The following is a 20,060-nucleotide window of genomic DNA, read 5'->3' as shown; positions in this document are numbered from 1 at the left end:
TGTTTGAGTTTACATCTTGGTTTCGCCTGTATCATCATTTCTGAGGCACTCACAGATAATATCTTTGCAGTTTTGAAAACGTCAGTGTGTTTTCTTTCCAAAGCTGCCAATTATATGCATAGTCAAGCATCTTTTCGTGACAAAATATTGCGCTTAAAACGGGCACGTTTTTTTTATCCAATAATGACATAGCGCCCCCATAGGTTGAAGAGGTTAAGCACAGTTTTCCTGTGCTCGTGCTCCAGGATTGCACAGCTGGTTTTCCCAAGGAACCAAGATGTTTCTCACCATAGAGCTACCGATGCTGACAGCTGGTGAAATGCCTGGGGAGGTCTGAATGTTTTGTTTTGTCTCAAGTGGAGACCTTTGAGGACTGAGGGGAGGTGTGGCCCGATGGAACCGAGCCAGCCATAGATTTCATCATGGCTGAGGAAGGCGCCGGAGTCTCAGACACCATACGGTCTGAAGATCTGAACCCGAAGGAGAATCCCCCTGGGTTGTAAATAGGGTATAGGACGAATGCGCGGCATCCTCAGAGGGTGGAAAAACTGATGTCTGGATTCCCAAAGCCAAAGAATCACAATCAGTTCCACATTGACCGCTGCCTCCAGCAGATGACGTTGTTCCATTGCTGGATAGAAATCTGTGGCATCCAGTAGGTCCTCTATAAGCGTCAGTCCATTTTCCACAGGCGGAGGAGATTTCCCCGGTGAGAGGTCCCTGTGAAGCACTGGCCAGTCGGTCAAAGACAGGGCAGTGAAACTCTCGGCATATCAGAACAACGTTCAGCCTGAGGTGTAGAGAAGGAGAAGGTAGGTGGCCGTGGTTTCCCCCAGCAAGTTGTGGAACGCTGCGATTTGCTTTCTTAGGGTAGAAAGCTCAGTTCGATCGATAGTCCTCCTCAAGTAGGTCGTTGTTGCATTGAAAATCCGGTTGGTCCACAGTATCCTCGGAAAATAGCAAACACAACTCCTAGAACTCAGGAAGCATTCGCCTCCATGAGAAGAGGCAGTCCCAAATCGGGAGAATCCAAGCAGCTATCTTATTTTTATTTAACCAGGTAGGCCAGTTGAGAACAAGTTCTCATTTACAACTGCGACTTGGCCAAGATAAAGCAAAGCAGTGCGACAAAAAAAACATCTTTGTTAGCTTGATGGCTAGCAGCTCTTTGAAAGTGTCAGCTCTAGCCTTTAGCTCAGTGCGAACTTTGCCTGTAATCCATAGCTTCTGGTTGGGATATGTACGTACGGTCACTGTGGGCATGACGTCATCGATGCACTTTTTAATGAAACCGGTGACTGATGTGGTACACTGCTCAATGATATTGAATGAATCCTGGAACATATTCCAGTCTTTGCTAGAGAAGCAGTTCTGTAGCTCAGCATCCACTTCATCGGAACACCTCTGTATTGAGCAAGTCACTAATACTTCCTGTGAGTTGTTTTTTTTTTTTTTTAGCAGGAAGCATGAGGATAGAGTTCTGGTCGGATTTGCCAAGTAGAAGGTGAGGGAGAGCTTTGTATGTGTGGACTAAAGGTGATCTATGGTTGTTTTTTCACCTCTAGTTGCACAGGGGATATGAAAATCACCAGCCACTATGGGTGCCGCCACAGGATGTGCATTTTCTTGTTTGTGTGAATATGGAACCAAATACTACACTTTTTACTGCTTTAATACACATATTGTGAATTTGTCCAAATACTTTTGGTTCCCTAAAATGGGGAGGACTATGTACAAAAAGTGCTTTAATTTCTAAACGGTTCACCTGACATGTATTAAAAATATTCTCAAATTAAAGCTAACAGTCTGCACTTTAACCTTTTATATTCTCAAATTAAAGCTGACAGTCTGCACTTTAAGCTTTTTGCAAAATATTCTCAAATTAAAGCTGACAGTCTGCACTTTAACCTTTAATTTAAAATCCAACGTGTTGGAGTACAGAGCCAAAACAAGAACAAAAATTGTCACTGTCCCAATACTGTTGGAGCTCACTATCTCTTCTCTGTTCTCTCCCTCCCTGCCGGTCTAGTTCTGCAGATGGTAAGTTCTTTCTGTGTGTGGTGCTGGAGCCTATATCATCAGTCTCTCGTCAGTAGATAAATAGCATCTTATGTTCTAGTGCATTTTTATACTCTTATCAATGTTTTAAAGTAGTCTAATTCAGTGTTTTTTGTGTGTGTGTGTTTGTATTGTTGAATCTTATACAACGGGGGTTCTGATCCTGAATGCTGATTGGTTAAAACTGCATTCCAGTCGGTCTCTATTCCACAAGTTACCACCGGCTAAATCTATGACGTTGAAATGCCTATTTACTCTGTTCCATCTGACTGCGCAATCCACTGTCTCATCAACCCAGCCAGGCAATTTATACAACTTGAAACAGATCTCCACTATAAAAAGCGTCTTGACATTATCTCACATTTCTTTTAGCCTAATATTTTGTTTTCAAAAGCGGAGGTTTGTTTAAACCTTGCTGTCTGTCTCTCCGACGTATCCCACTTCTGACATATGTTTAAATGGGCTCCCGAGTGACACAGCGGTCTAAGGCACTGTATCTCAGTGCTAGAGACGTCACTACAGACCCTGGTTCGATTCCAGGCTGTATCACAACCGGCCGTGATTGGGAGTCCCATAGGTCAGCGCACATTTGGCCCAGCGTTGTCCAGCTTTGGCCTGGGTAGGCAGTCATTGTAAATAAGAATTTGTTCTTAACTGACTTGCCTAGTTAAATAAATGTTAAATAAATAATGTAAGATTTGCAAAATTGCTTCAATGTTCAAATTTGATCTCCAGATGTCTGTGTCGTGATGAGACAGGCAGGCAGCGTTTCCCAGCCAGTCGGAATCGGCTGTCATCATTTTTATGCATACAGTTCATTCAGAAAGTATTCAGACCCTTTTCCCACATTTTGTTATGTTACAGCTTTATACTAAAATTTATTAAATTATTTCTTTCCCTCATCAATCTACACACAATACCACATAATGACAAAGCAAGGACAGTTTTTTTTTTTTTGTAATTTATCAAATGTAAAAAAAGCTACCTTATTTACAAGTATTCAGGACCTATGAGACACACAACTGTCTTTGTAATGTCCCACAGTTGACAGTGCAAACACCAAGCCATGATGTCAGCGCAAACACCAAGCCATGAGGTCGAAGGAATTGTCCGTAGAGCTCAGACAGGATGGTGTCGAGGCACAGATCTGGGAAAAGGTACCGAAACATTTTTGCAGCATTGAAGGTCCCCAAGAACACAGTGGCCTCCGAGAACACAGTGGCCTCTATTCTTAAAAAAAATAAAAGTTGATCCTTTTATTTAACAAGCCAAACCCGGATGACTCTAGGCCAATTGTGCTATGGGACTCCAATCACGACCAGATATGATACAGCCTGGATCCGAACCAGGGACTGTAGTGATCCTTCTGTAGCTCAGTTGGTAGAGCATGGCGCTTGTAACGCCAGGGTAGTGGGTTCGATCCCCGGGACCACCCATACGTAGAATGTATGCACACATGACTGTAAGTCGCTTTGGATAAAAGCGTCTGCTAAATGGCATATATATATGTCTCTTGCACTGAGATGGCAGTGCCTTAGACTGCCGCGCCACTCGGGAGCCCTAATTCTTCAATTCTCCAATCCCATGATTAAATGGAAGAAGTTTGGAACCAAGACTCTTAAGAGCTGGCCAACCGGACCAAACTGAGCAATTGGGGAGAAGGGCCTTGGTCAGGGAGGAGACCAAGATCCCGATGGTCTCTCTAACAGAGTTCCTATGTGGAGATGGGAGAACCTTCCAGAAGGACAACCCTCACTGCAGCATTCCACCAATCAGGCCTTTATGGTAGGGTGGCCAGAGGGAAGCCACTCCTCAGTAAAAGGCACATGGCAGCCCGCTTGGAGTTTGCCAAAAGGCACCTAAAGGACTGAGAAACAAGAATCTCTGCTCTGATGTAACCTTGATTGAAGTCTTTGGCCTGAATGCCAAGCATCACGTCTGAAGGAAACAAGGCACCATCTCTACGGTGAAGCATGGTGGTGGCAGCATCATGCAGTGGGGATGTTTTTCAGGGACTAGGAGACTAGTCAGGGTTGAGGCAAATATGAAGGGAGCAAAGTACAGAGATGTCTGATGAAAACCTGCTCCTGAGATCTCAGGATCGCAGACTGGGCAAAGGTTCACCGTCCAACACGACAACGACCCTAAGCTTACAGCCAAGACGATGCAGGAGTAGCTTCGGGACAAGTCTCTGAATGTCCTTGAGTGGCCCAGCCAGAGTCCGGACTTGAACCTGATCGAACATCTCTGGAGAGACTTGAAAATAGGTGTGCAGAAACACTCCCCATCCAACCTGACAGAGCTTGAGAGGATCTGCAGAGAAGAATGGGAGAAACTCCCCAAATACAGGTGTGCCAAGCTTGTAGCGTCACAGCCAAGAAGACTCTAGACTGTAATCGCTGCCAAAGGTGCTTCAACAAAGTACTGAGTAAAGGGTTTGAATACTTTTATGTAAATGTGATATTTCAGGATTTTTCTGTTTCTAAATTTGCAAGAATATCTACAAACCTGTTTTTGCTTTGTCGTTATGGGTTATTGTGATGTCATTATGGGGTATTGTGATGTCATTATGGGGTATTGTGATGTCATTATGGGGTATTGTGTGTCGATTTGAGTGGGGGAAAACAATTTAGTCGTCTGCTAAATGACTTAAATGTAAATGTAAATGAGTAGCTAAGGCACTATAGTCACCCTGGTTCGAATCCAGGCTGAATCACATCCAGCCGTGATTGGGAGTCCCATAGGGCTGCGCTTAATTGGCCCAGCATCGCCACGATTTGGCCGGTGTAGGCCATCATTGTAAATAAGAATTTGTTAACCGACTTGCTAAATATATCTATTTTTAAATTATTATTAAGGATAAGGTTGTAACGTAACAAAACATAACAAATTGTGGAAGAAGTCAAGAGGTCTCTATTTTCCGAATGCACTGTATATACAAAGAAATGTACATTTAAAAAAGGTCAAACAAAATGAAGTGCAGCTAGTTTTCAGTTTTTCCAGCTTCAGTTTGAAGTGATTGTGTTACCTGTGTTGTTGGCTAGCTCCTGTGAACAACAGTGTCCTGACGAGAGAGCACATTTCTTATGCCAGGTGAAATCACACCTAATTAGCTCATTGTTATGGATGTATCCAAGTAAATGTCACTAGGAAACAGTTTGCAAATGCAGATACTTTGCTGTTATTCTGGCTGCACTTTCTGACGTGACTGTGAGTTAGCCTTATTTACCTGGCTCGCTAGCAGGCAAGGGATAAGAACGTTGCCAGCAATGAAACATTTAGAACGGACGAACGACTGGGTCGCGTCCATAGATTCATTGGGCTCCAAAATTACTGCCACCCCTGACTGGCAATGCACAAACAATACTTCAACAAATATAAACAATATAATAATAGAGAGAGACTCAAAATACTAACATGTGAGAAATACTGTACTTTATTAATGTTTCAATGGAACCGAACAAAATAATGTATTGATTTAATTTTAAAAAATCAATCTCCGCCAAATCAAGGTTTAACAATTAATGGCACCCTTAAAGATTATTGTAAATAACATCTACCAAAATGAAACCACAAATTAAATTCCACTTATTTTAGTTTATCTAAGTGTTAAGGAACTGTATTGAGCCATGACATCACTTCCTGTTTCACTAGGGTATAAAATGAGGTAACACACACATGCAATATCCCTTTGTCATCCAACACCATGAAGAAAACAACAGAACTGGCAGTTCAAAAGAGACAGATGGTCGTAGACCTTCATAAATCTGGTAGTGGCTACAAGAAGATCCACAAACGATTGAATATACCACTGAGCACTGTCAGGGCAATTATTCGAACATTCAAAAGATCACCGGGTTTGAAAAAGCTCCAACAGACGCCACCTCCACAACCACAGGCTCTTTGGAAGGGTTGCCAGAAGAAAGCCCCATCAGACTCTACCTCCAGAACCACAGGCTCTTTGGGAGGGTTGCCAAAGGCTCTTTGACAAGGCTCTTTGGGAAGGTTTCCAGAAGAAAGCCCCATCAGACCTCCACATCCACCTCCACAACCACAGGCTCTTTTTGGAAGGGTTTCCACCTCCACAACCACAGAAAGAAAGCCCCATCAGACTCCACCTCCACAACCACAGGCTCTTTGGAAGGGTTTCCAGAAGAAAGCCCCATCAGACTCCACCTCCACAACCACAGGCTCTTTGGAAGGGTTCAGACTCCAAGGCTCTTTGGAAGGGTTGCCAGAAGAAAGCCCCATCAGACTCCACCTCCACAACCACAGGCTCTTTGGAAGGGTTTCCAGAAGAAAGCCCCATCAGACTCCACCTCCACAACCACAGGCTCTATGGAAGGGTTGCCAGAAGAAAGCCATTTCTGACCCCAAGACACAGATGCGCTTGGAGCCAAATGTCATTTAAATTATGACTGGAAGAAGGTGCTCTGGTCAGATGAGACCAAAATGTAACGTTTTGGTCAGATACAGCATCGGCGTAACAGAGATGCAACAAGGAGAGTTACCTCATACCCACGGTGAAACAAAGATGCAGCAAGGAGAGGCACCTCATACCCACAGTGAAACAGAGATGCAACAAGGAGAGACACCTCATACCCACGGTGAAACAGAGATGCAACAAGGAGACACCTCATACCCACGGTGAAACAGAGATGCAACAAGGAGAGACACCTCATACCCACGGTGAAACAGAGATGCAACAAGGAGAGACACCTCATATCCACGGTGAAACAGAGATGCAACAAGGAGACACCTCATACCCACGGTGAAACAGAGATGCAACAAGGAGAGACACCTCATATCCACGGTGAAACAGAGATGCAACAAGGAGAGACACCTCATACCCACGGTGAAACATGGAGGGGGTCAGTGATGTTTTGGGGCTGTTTTAATTCCAGAGGTCCAGGGACACTGTTTAAGATTGCTGGCATAATGAATTCCACCAATTATCAGGCAATTTTGGCTGACAATCTGGTTGTCTCTGCCAGAAGGCTGGGACTTGGCTGTAGGTGGACAAAACATACCTCAAGATCCACACAAATGGTTCTTTGACAACAAAATCAATGTTCTGCCATCTGTCGCAAGACGTCAATCCAATGGAAAACCTGTGGGCTGAGTGGAAGAGGGCAGTTGATAAGCACAAACCCAAGAATGTGAAGGATCTTGAAAGGATCTGCATAGAGGAATGGTCCAAAATCCCTCCAAATGTGTTACTGAACCCTGTCAAACATTACAGGAAAAGACTCCATGCTGTTATCCTTACCAGAGGTGGTGGCACTAAGTACTAAATGAGGAGTGCCAATAATTATGAAACCTTAATTTTGGTTAAATTTATTTAAAATTCACAAATTTATTTAAATGTATTTATTAAATTTATTTTGTATTTATTAAATTTATTTTGTATTAAATAATTTTATGATTTTGGTGGGTTCCATTGAAACATTAATAAAGTACAGTATTTCTCATGTTGGTATTTTGTGTATAACTGTGTACAAGACAGTAGTTTTGGAATTGTTAGTTAGATTACTTGTTGGTTATTACTGCATTGTCGGAACTAGAAGCACAAGCATTTCACTACACTTGCATTAACATCTGCTAACCATGTGTATGTGACAAATACAATTTGATTTGATTTATTTTGAGTTTCTCTATAATTATATTGTTTATATATTTTTGAAGTATTGTTTGTGCATTGCCAGTCAGGGGTGCCAGTAATTTTGGAGCCCACTGTAGCTGAACAAAAGACTGAACGACTGGGTCGGGTCCATAGATACAGAACAACTGGGTCGCGTCCATAGATACAGAACGACTGGGTCGGGTCCATAGATACAGAACAAAAAGACTGAACGACTGGGTCGCGTCAATAGATACAGAACGACTGGGTCGCGTCCATAGATACAGAACGACTGGGTCGCGTCCATAGATACAGAACGACTGGGTCGGGTCCATAGATACAGAACGACTGGGTCGGGTCCATAGATACAGAACGACTGGGTCGGGTCCATAGATACAGAACAAAAAGACTGAACGACTGGGTCGCGTCCATAGATACTGAACAAAAAGACTGAACGACTGGGTCGCGTCTCTGGCAACCGAACCGATAGAATAAACGACCAGGCGGCTTGGGTAGCAACCCTAGATTTAGAATAAACGACCAGGCGGCTTGGGTAGCAACCCTAGATTTAGAATAAACGACCAGGCGGCTTGGGTAGCAACCCTAGATTTAGAATAAACGACCAGGCGGCTTGGGTAGCAACCCTAGATTTAGAATAAACGACCAGGCGGCTTGGGTAGCAACCCTAGATTTAGAATAAACGACCAGGCGGCTTGGGTAGCAACCCTAGATTTAGAATAAACGACCAGGCGGCTTGGGTAGCAACCCTAGATTTAGAATAAACGACCAGGCGGCTTGGGTAGCAACCCTAGATTTAGAATAAACGACCAGGCGGCTTGGGTAGCAACCCTAGATTTAGAATAAACGACCAGGCGGCTTGGGTAGCAACCCTAGATTTGAGTCGGAACTATATATTGTGGAAGGATGACATAGTATGAATAAATGAATCAAAATAACTTTTGTAATGAAAATATTTAAATGATTTGAATGTTGGTAACCCATTGTATAAATGTGATAATGCCCCACACCTCCTCCAAACACTGTCTTCTCGGGCATTATCAGTTAAATGTTTGTTCTCCGAGTTGTCCTAATGCTGTGTGAAGACTAACTGAATATCCCTCCCTGTCCAATGAATGTTGTGTTGTATAGCCTGTACATGTTATGTGTGGGTCTACTGCTATCCATTGCCATGGTTGTATACATTGCTATGGTGCTTTCCATTACAATGCAGGTGTTAACTATTAGTCTGGAATGCTGTTTTTCATTTAAAAGCGCTGCATAGTCAATCCAACATCTCCATTGGCCGTGCACCTTTTACAGATGTTGTAAAGGAAGTGACTTTCTGTTTATAAAGGATCTTCCTCCCCCACCTACGGTCAACAAATTAGGTCAATGCAGAGTGATGCAGAGTTCCGCATTGTTACAAAATTAGGTAGGCTCACGCCGATGCGGCGCGGAGCTCGATTTGGCCTCTGGAGGCTCCGCAATTACGTCACACCCTCCGACCACATTTTCCACATTTTTGTTTTTAAGAAATGCAACATATACAATTTAGCTAGCTAGACAAAAACCAGCAACAAGGCATCAATTGGCTTTTAGTGTGAAATTGTGATATTAACTATTGCTACATCAGCCCTGCTAAATATATTTGCTTTGATTGAAAATCTGCTGTTTCTCTGTGCCATAGGTTGACTGCATCCATTCTTCTTTGCTGAAGTGTACTCAATAGTATAACCATCTCATCAATGGAGGGAGAGAGGGAGAGAGGGAGAGAATTACACCAGATAGGACAGACTGACCCTAGATCCCCGGCGCATAGATACTGGAGACTGACTGTGGTCTCCTTCGGTCTCTCCCTCAGGGTGGCACGGTGATCGGCAGTGCTCGTTGTAAGGTCTTCACCACGCGGGACGGTCGCCTGGCAGCAGCCTTTAACCTGGTGAAGAGAGGCATCGCCAATCTGTGTGTGTGTGGAGGAGACGGCAGCCTCACCGGAGCTAACATCTTCAGGACCGAGTGGACTGGACTGCTGGCTGAACTGGTTCAGAAAGGTACACACACACACACTCTCTTTCTCTCTTTCTCTCTTTCTTTCTCTCTCTCTCTTTCTTTCTCTCTTTCTCTCTTTTCTCTCTCTTTCTCTCTCTCTCTCTTCTCTCTCTTTCTCTCTCTTTCTCTCTCTTTCTCTCTCTCTCTTTCTCTCTCTTTCTCTCTCTTTCTCTCTCTTTCTCTCTCTTTTCTCTCTCTTCTTTCTCTCTCTTTCTTCTCTTTCTCTTTTTCTCTTTTCTCTTTTTCTCTCTCTTTTTCTCTCTTTTTCTCTCTCTTTTTCTCTCTCTCTCTCTTTCTCTCTCTTTCTCTTTTTCTCTTTCTCTTTCTCTCTCTTTCTCTTTCTCTCTCTTCTCTCTTTCTCTCTCTTTCTCTCTCTTTCTCTTTCTCTCTCTTTCTTTCTCTCTTTCTCTTCTTTTTCTCTTTCTCTTTCACCATATTTTGGGTTAGGATATGGCATCCAGTATTTTTACTGTGTGTGTGTGCCCTGCAGGCCGGATCACTGACACCCTAGCGAAGCAGCATGATCACCTGAACATCGTAGGGTTGGTTGGATCTATAGACAATGACTTCTGTGGGACAGACATGACCATAGGAGCTGACTCCGCCCTGCATCGCATCATGGAGATAGTGGACGCCATCACTACCACCGCACAGAGGTACACAGTTTAATCAGTTTACATGTTAGTCACTTAACAGATGCTCTTATCCAGAGACTTACCACAACACAGGTCTAGGACTGTGGGACAACACAGGTCTAGGACTGTGGGACAACACAGGTCTAGGACTGTGGGACAACACAGGTCTAGGACTGTGGGACAACACAGGTCTAGGACTGTGGGACAACACAGGTCTAGGACTGTGGGACAACACAGGTCTAGGACTGTGGGACAACACAGGTCTAGGACTGTGGGACAACACAGGTCTAGGACTGTGGGACAACAGGACAGGTCTAGGACTGTGGGACAACACAGGTCTAGGACTGTGGGACAACACAGGTCTAGGACTGTGGGACAACACAGGTCTAGGACTGTGGGACAACACAGGTCTAGGACTGTGGGACAACACAGGTCTAGGACTGTGCATCCTATAAACAGGGTTCATACCAACATTGGCAAGTTAAATTCAAGGACTTTCGGGGACTTTTTCAAACATTTCATTGTAATTTTCTTCAATGTTTTATAATATTGGGGGGCGGGGCCTAATATAGAACCCCGCCCCCCCCAAATAAAAACATGCAAAAATGGTCCAATAGAAAGCAACCACTTCATGAATAATTGTGTTTTTAGGCGTTTCCAATGCATGGATATTCAAATTATTATTACATTCTAAAATATGTGACAACATTAAAACCTCTTAGGATCCCTAGTGATCCCTTCCCGCTCAGATCCCATTATAACGGGATTGATTTGACAACATCCAGTGAAATTGCAGTGCGCCAAATTCAAAAACAGAAATACTCATAATACAAATGCATAAACCATGCAAGTGTTACACATCAAAATAAAGCTTAACTGATTGTTAATCCAGCCGCCGTGTCAAAACTTTACTGTGAAAGCAGACCATGCGATTATCTGAGGACAGCGCCTCGCATACAATCACATGAAAATCAGATTTCAACCAGGCGCGACAAAAGTCAGAAATAGCGATATAATTAATGCCTTTGAAGATCTGGCACAGACCTGGGACAGATCACAGACCTGGGACAGATCACAGACCTGGGACAGATCACAGACCTGGGACAGATCACAGACCTGGGACAGATCACAGACCTGGGACAGATCACAGACCTGGGACAGATCACAGACCTGGGACAGATCACAGACCTGGGACAGATCACAGACCTGGGACAGATCACAGACCTGGGACAGATCACAGACCTGGGACAGATCACAGACCTGGGACAGATCACAGACCTGGGACAGATCACAGACCTGGGACAGATCACAGACCTGGGACAGATCACAGACCTGGGACAGATCACAGACCTGGGACAGATCACAGACCTGGGACAGATCACAGACCTGGGACAGATCACAGACCTGGGACAGATCACAGACCTGGGACAGATCACAGACCTGGGACAGATCACAGACCTGGGACAGATCACAGACCTGGGACAGATCACAGACCTGGGACAGATCACAGACCTGGGACAGATCACAGACCTGGGACAGATCACAGACCTGGGACAGATCACAGACCTGGGACAGATCACAGACCTGGGACAGATCACAGACCTGGGACAGATCACAGACCTGGGACAGATCACAGACCTGGGACAGATCACAGACCTGGGACAGATCACAGACCTGGGACAGATCACAGACCTGGGACAGATCACAGACCTGGGACAGATCACAGACCTGGGACAGATCACAGACCTGGGACAGATCACAGACCTGGGACAGATCACAGACCTGGGACAGATCACAGACCTGGGACAGATCACAGACCTGGGACAGATCACAGACCTGGGACAGATCACAGACCTGGGACAGATCACAGACCTGGGACAGATCACAGACCTGGGACAGATCACAGACCTGGGACAGATCACAGACCTGGGACAGATCACAGACCTGGGACAGATCACAGACCTGGGACAGATCACAGACCTGGGACAGATTACACAGACCTGGGACAGATTACAGACCTGGGACAGATCACAGACCTGGGATTACAGATCACAGACCTGGGACAGATTACAGACCTGGGACAGATTACAGACCTGGGACAGATCAGACCTGGGACAGATTACAGACCTGGGACAGATTACAGACCTGGGACAGATTACAGACCTGGGACAGATTACAGACCTGGGACAGATTACAGACCTGGGACAGATTACAGACCTGGGACAGATTACAGACCTGGGACAGATTACAGACCTGGGACAGATTACAGACCTGGGACAGATCACAGACCTGGGACAGATTACAGACCTGGGACAGATTACAGACCTGGGACAGATTACAGACCTGGGACAGATTACAGACCTGGGACAGATTACAGACCTGGGACAGATTACAGACCTGGGACAGATTACAGACCTGGGACAGATTACAGACCTGGGACAGATTACAGACCTGGGACAGATTACAGACCTGGGACAGATTACAGACCTGGGACAGATTACAGACCTGGGACAGATTACAGACCTGGGACAGATTACAGACCTGGGACAGATTACAGACCTGGGACAGATTACAGACCTGGGACAGATTACAGACCTGGGACAGATTACAGACCTGGGACAGATTACAGACCTGGGACAGATTACACAGATTACAGACCTGGGACAGATTACAGACCTGGGACAGATTACAGACCTGGGACAGATTACAGACCTGGGACAGATTACAGACCTGGGACAGATTACAGACCTGGGACAGATTACAGACCTGGGACAGATTACAGACCTGGGACAGATTACAGACCTGGGACAGATTACAGACCTGGGACAGATTACAGACCTGGGACAGATTACAGACCTTACAGACCTGGGACAGATTACAGACCTGGGACAGATTACAGACCTGGGACAGATTACAGACCTGGGACAGATTACAGACCTGGGACAGATTACAGACCTGGGACAGATTACAGACCTGGGACAGATTACAGACCTGGGACAGATTACAGACCTGGGACAGATTACAGACCTGGGACAGATTACAGACCTGGGACAGATTACAGACCTGGGACAGATTACAGACCTGGGACAGATTACAGACCTGGGACAGATTACAGACCTGGGACAGATTACAGACCTGGGACAGATTACAGACCTGGGACAGATTACAGACCTGGGACAGATTACAGACCTGGGACAGATTACAGACCTGGGACAGATTACAGACCTGGGACAGATTACAGACCTGGGACAGATTACAGACCTGGGACAGATTACAGACCTGGGACAGATTACAGACCTGGGACAGATTACAGACCTGGGACAGATTACAGACCTGGGACAGATTACAGACCTGGGACAGATTACAGACCTGGGACAGATTACAGACCTGGGACAGATTACAGACCTGGGACAGATTACAGACCTGGGACAGATTACAGACCTGGGACAGATTACAGACCTGGGACAGATTACAGACCTGGGACAGATTACAGACCTGGGACAGATTACAGACCTGGGACAGATTACAGACCTGGGACAGATTACAGACCTGGGACAGATTACAGACCTGGGACAGATTACAGACCTGGGACAGATTACAGACCTGGGACAGATTACAGACCTGGGACAGATTACAGACCTGGGACAGATTACAGACCTGGGACAGATTACAGACCTGGGACAGATTACAGACCTGGGACAGATTACAGACCTGGGACAGATTACAGACCTGGGACAGATTACAGACCTGGGACAGATTACAGACCTGGGACAGATTACAGACCTGGGACAGATTACAGACCTGGGACAGATTACAGACCTGGGACAGATTACAGACCTGGGACAGATTACAGACCTGGGACAGATTACAGACCTGGGACAGATTACAGACCTGGGACAGATTACAGACCTGGGACAGATTACAGACCTGGGACAGATTACAGACCTGGGACAGATTACAGACCTGGGACAGATTACAGACCTGGGACAGATCACAGACGGGAAAGCGTACCAAAACATTTCTGCAGCATTGAAAGTAAAGTGACGAGCCAATCAGAGTAGCAGCAGCGTGTGTAAATTCAACTCTTCAATTCAATGACAACATTCATGTGGTTTGTACTAAATTGCGTTACAAATCAGTTCTGAGTAAAGAGTTTATTTTACAGCCACCAGCGTGCATTTGTCCTGGAGGTCATGGGTCGTCACTGTGGGTAAGTTAAGTTCCACACATTAATGTTGTATTATTTTAGGGTTGTTGTTATGTATAACTGTATCCTCTGTAACCTCTTTAAAACAGGCCATTCCATTACATTCTCTCTCCACAGGTATCTAGCGTTGGTGTCTGCTCTGGCCTCCGGAGCAGACTGGCTCTTCATCCCAGAGGCTCCACCATTAGAGGGCTGGGAGGACCACATGTGTGCCCGCCTGGAGCATGTGAGACTGGGACTAGTTCTATATTCTATACTGTTCTATCCTGTTCTATTTAATTCTATACTGTTCTATCCTGTTCTATTTTATTCTATACTGTTCTGTTCTGTACTATTTTATTCTATTCTACACGGAACAAATTGATATGCAACAGTTTCTAATATTTTACTCAGTTACAGTTCATATCAGAAAATGGGTCAATTTAAAAAAATTCATTAGACCCTAATCTATGGATTTCACATGACTGGGCAGGGGCGTAGCCATTGGTGAGCCAGGCCCAGCCAATCGGAATGAGTTTTTTCACACAAAGGGGCCATATTACAGACAGAAATACTCGTCCTCAAAATGTCTTGGATTTTCTTTTTCAGATCATGAAACATGGGACCAACACTTATTACATCAATCAAATGTATTTATACTGCCTTTTTAACATCATGTCACAAAGTGATATACAGAATCCCAGCCTAAAACCGCAACCAATGCAGATGTAGAAGCACGGTTGCTCGAAAAAACTCCCTAGAAAGGCAGGAACCTAGGAAGAAACCTAGAGAGGAACCAGGCTATGTGGGGTGACCAGTCCTCTTCTGGCTGTGCCGGGTGGAGAATATAACAACATGGCCAAGATGTTCAAACGTTCGTAGATGACCAACAGGGTCAAATAATAATAGTCACAGTGGTTGTAGAGGGTGCAACAGGTCAGCACCTCAGGAGTAAATGTCAGTTGGCTTTTCATAGCTGAATATTCAGAGGTCGAGAGAGAGAGAGGGAGGGAGAGAGGGAACATATTTAAGTTTACACAGGACACCAGATAAGACGACATAATTACACCAGATAGAACAGACTGACCCTAACCCTCCGGCACGTTGACTATAGCAGCATAGATACTGGAGGCTGAGATGGGGGAGGGGGTTAAGGGGACACTGTGGCCCCGGCCAACCAGGCAGGATATAACCCCACCCACTTTGCCAAAGCACAGTCCCCACACCACTAGATGGATATCAACAGACCACCATCTGACTACCCTGAGACAAGGCTGAGTATAGTCCCAACACCACTAGATGGATATCAACAGACCACCATCTGACTACCCTGAGACAAGGCTGAGTATAGTCCCCACACCACTAGATGGATATCAACAGACCACCATCTGACTACCCTGAGACAAGACTGAGTATAGTACCCACACCACTAGATGGATATCAACAGACCACCATCTGACTACCCTGAGACAAGACTGAGTATAGTCCCCACACCACTAGAGGGATATCAACAGACCACCATCTGACTACCCTGAGACAAGGCTGAGTATAGTCCCCACACCACTAGAAGGATATCAACAGACCACCATCTGACTACCCTGAGACAAGGCTGAGTATAGTCCCAAAACCACTAGATGGATATCAACAGACCACCAACTTACTACCCTGAGACAAGGTTGAGTATAGCCCAGGAAGATCTCCTCCACCGCACCGCAGGAGCCCGAGGGGGCGTCAAACCGGACAAGAAGAGCATGTCTGTGACTCAGCCCACTCAAGTGATGCACCCCTCCTAGGGACGGCATGGAAGAGCACCAGTAAGGTAGTGACTCAGCCCCTGTAATAGGGTCATATGCAGAGAATCCCAGCGGAGAGAGGGGAACCGGCCAGGCAGAGTCATCAAGAGTGGTTAGTTACTCTAGTGCCTTGCCATTCACCTTCACACCCCTGGGCCAGACTACACTCAATCATAGGACCTACTGAAGAGATGAGTCTTCAATAGAGACTTAAAGGTTGAGACCGAGTCTGCGTCTCTCACATGGGTAGGCAGACCATTCCATAAAAATGGAGCGCTATAGGAGAAAGCCCTGCCTCCAGCTGTTTGCTTAGAAATTCTAGGGACAATTAGGAGGCCTGCTTCTTGAAACCGTAGTGTACGTGTAGGAATGTACTGCAGGACCAAATCAGAGAGATGGGTAGGAGCAAGCCCATGTAATGCTTTGTAGGTTAGCAGTAAAACCTTGAAATCAGCCCTTGCTTTGACAGGAACCCAGTGTAGGGAGGCTAGCACTGGAGTAATATGATCACATTATTTGGTTCTAGTCAAGATTCTAGCAGCCGTGTTTAGCACTAACTGAAGTTTATTTAGTGCTTCATCCGGGTAGTCTAACCTAGAAGTGACAAAAGCATGGATAAGCTTTGCTGCATAATTTTTTTGCAGAAAAGTTCTGGTTTTTGCAATTTTACGAAGATGGAAAAAGATGCCCTTTTAAATATTCTTGATGTGTTTGTCAAAAGAGAGCTCAGGGTCCAGCGTTTTGGGGATTCACCACTTCATCGTCGAAATGAATAGCTGTGTGTCGTCGGCATAGCAGTGGCATTGTGTTTACGAATTACATCGCAAAGAGGTAGAATATATAGGGAAAACAATAGTGGTCCTAAAATGGAAACTTGAGGAACACCAAAACTTACCATTGATTTGTCAGAAGACAAACTATCCACAGAGACTAACTAATATCTTTCTGACTGTTGCCATCTAAACCAGGCCAGAACTTGTCCGTGTAGACCAATTAGGTTTTCCACTCTCTCCAGAAGAATGTGGTGGTTGATGTTGTCAAAAGCAGCACTAAGGGGCCTGCCATGTTCTAAGTCATCTCAGTAACCCATTTGGATATCACTAAAAAGCAGCAGTAAGGGGCCTGCCATGTTCTAGTAATCTCAGTAACCCATTGGGATATGTTCTCTCAGTAACCCATTTGGATATCACTAAAAAGTAGCACTAAGGGGCCTGCCATGTTCTCTCAGTAACCCATTGGGATATGTTCTCTCAGTAACCCATTGGGATATGTTCTCTCATTAACCCATTGGGATATCACTAAAAAGCAGCACTAAGGGGCCTGCCATGTTCTCTCAGTAACCCATTGGGATATGTTCTCTCAGTAACCCATTGGGATATATTCTCTCAGTAACCCATTTGGATATCACTAAAAAGCAGCACTAAGGGGCCTGCCATGTTCTCTCAGTAACCCATTTCACTAAAAAGGGGGGAAAAGGTAACAAAACCAAAGCAGCAGGTCAAGGAGGACAGACACAAAGGTCTGACGCCACTAAAAGCTCATTTACCACCTTCACGTGTGCATTCTCAGTGCTGCATGTTGCAGTTCTATTATATTCTCTTATATTCTATTCTATATTCTGTTATATTCTGTTCTGTTATATTCTATATTCTGTTCTAGTATCTTATTTTCTAAAATATTCTATATTCTGTTCTATTATATTCTGTTCTATTATATTCTGTTCTATTATTCTATATTCTGTTCTAAAATATTCTATATTCTGTTCTATTATATTCTATATTCTGTTCTATTATATTCTATATTCTGTTCTAAAATATTCTATATTCTGTTCTATTATATTCTGTTCTATTATATTCTGTTCTATTATATTCTGTTCTATTATATTCTGTTCTATTATATTCTGTTCTATTATATTCTGTTCTATTATATTCTGTTCTATTATATTCTGTTCTATTATATTCTGTTCTATTATATTCTGTTCTATTATATTCTGTTCTATTATATTCTGTTCTATTATATTATGTTCTATATTCTGTTCTATATTCTGTTCTATTATGTTCTGTTCTATTATATTCTGTTCTATTATATTCTGTTCTGTTATATTCTGTTCTGTTATATTTTATATTCTGTTCTGTTATATTTTATATTCTGTTCTGTTATATTTTATATTCTGTTCTGTTATATTTTATATTCTGTTCTAAAATATTCTATATTCTGTTCTAAAATATTCTATATTCTGTTCTATTATATTCTGTTCTATTATATTCTGTTCTATTATATTCTATATTCTGTTCTATTATATTCTATATTCTGTTCTATTATATTCTATATTCTGTTCTATTATATTCTGTTCTATTATATTCTGTTCTGTTATATTCTGTTCTGTTATATTTTATATTCTGTTCTGTTATATTCTGTTCTGTTATATTTTATATTCTGTTCTGTTATATTTTATATTCTGTTCTGTTATATTTTATATTCTGTTCTGTTATATTTTATATTCTGTTCTGTTATATTTTATATTCTGTTCTGTTATATTCTATATTCTGTTCTATTATATTCTATATTCTGTTCTATTATATTCTGTTCTATTATATTCTATATTCTGTTCTAAAATATTCTATATTCTGTTCTATTATATTCTGTTCTATTATATTCTGTTCTATTATATTCTGTTCTATTATATTCTATATTCTGTTCTAAAATATTCTATATTCTGTTCTATTATATTCTGTTCTGTTATTCTGTTCTGTTATATTTTATATTCTGTTCTGTTATATTTTATATTCTGTTCTGTTATATTCTATATTCTGTTCTGTTATATTCTATATTCTGTTCTGTTCTTTATATTCTGTTCTATTATATTCTGTTCTATTATATTCTGTTCTATATATATTCTGTTCTAAAATTATATTCTGTTCTATTATATTCTGTTCTATTATATTCTATATTCTGTTCTAAAATATTCTATATTCTGTTCTATTATATTCTGTTCTATTATATTCTGTTCTATTATATTCTGTTCTATTATATTCTGTTCTATTATATTCTGTTCTGTTATATTTTATATTCTGTTCTGTTATATTTTATATTCTGTTCTGTTATATTTTATATTCTGTTCTGTTATATTTTATATTCTGTTCTGTTATATTTTATATTCTGTTCTGTTATATTCTATATTCTGTTCTGTTATATTCTATATTCTGTTCTGTTATATTCTGTTCTATTATATTCTGTTATATTATATTCTGTTCTATTATATTCTATATTCTGTTCTATTATATTCTCTTCTATTATATTATATTTATATTCTGTTCTATTATGTTCTGTTCTATTATGTTCTGTTCTATTATATTATGTTCTATTATATTCTGTTCTATTATATTCTGTTCTATATTCTGTTCTATTCTGTTCTGTTATATTCTGTTCTGTTATATTCTGTTCTATTATATTCTGTTCTATTATATTATATTCTGTTCTGTTATATTCTGTTCTCTGTTATATTCTATATTCTGTTCTGTTATATTCTATATTCTGTTCTATTATATTCTGTTCTATTATATTCTGTTCTATTATATTCTGTATTCTTATATTCTGTTCTATTATATTCTGTTCTATTATATTCTGTTCTATTATATTCTGTTCTATTATATTCTGTTCTATTCTGTTCTATTATATTCTATTCTATTATATTCTGTTCTATTATATTCTATATTCTG

The 20,060-nt window shown here is 42.5% G+C and overlaps 1 protein-coding gene across 1 annotated transcript in view; it reads left to right on the top strand.

The window, feature by feature from the left end:
• The window catches only part of LOC123993520 (ATP-dependent 6-phosphofructokinase, liver type-like), a 40,587-nt gene extending 23,474 nt beyond the window's left edge, over positions 1–17,113 (top strand). The window contains exons 4-8 of the mRNA XM_046295791.1: positions 9,540–9,729; positions 10,218–10,383; positions 14,528–14,572; positions 14,687–14,810; positions 17,063–17,113. Coding sequence (XP_046151747.1) covers positions 9,540–9,729; positions 10,218–10,383; positions 14,528–14,572; positions 14,687–14,810; positions 17,063–17,113 — 576 coding nt within the window. The remainder of the gene's footprint in view (positions 1–9,539; positions 9,730–10,217; positions 10,384–14,527; positions 14,573–14,686; positions 14,811–17,062) is intronic.
• The last annotated feature ends 2,947 nt before the right edge of the window (positions 17,114–20,060 follow it).

The sequence above is a fragment of the Oncorhynchus gorbuscha genome, linkage group LG01 (genome assembly GCF_021184085.1).
Source record: "Oncorhynchus gorbuscha isolate QuinsamMale2020 ecotype Even-year linkage group LG01, OgorEven_v1.0, whole genome shotgun sequence".
Classification (NCBI taxonomy): Eukaryota; Metazoa; Chordata; class Actinopteri; order Salmoniformes; family Salmonidae; genus Oncorhynchus; species Oncorhynchus gorbuscha.
This window is presented reverse-complemented; position numbering and strand designations above follow the sequence as displayed.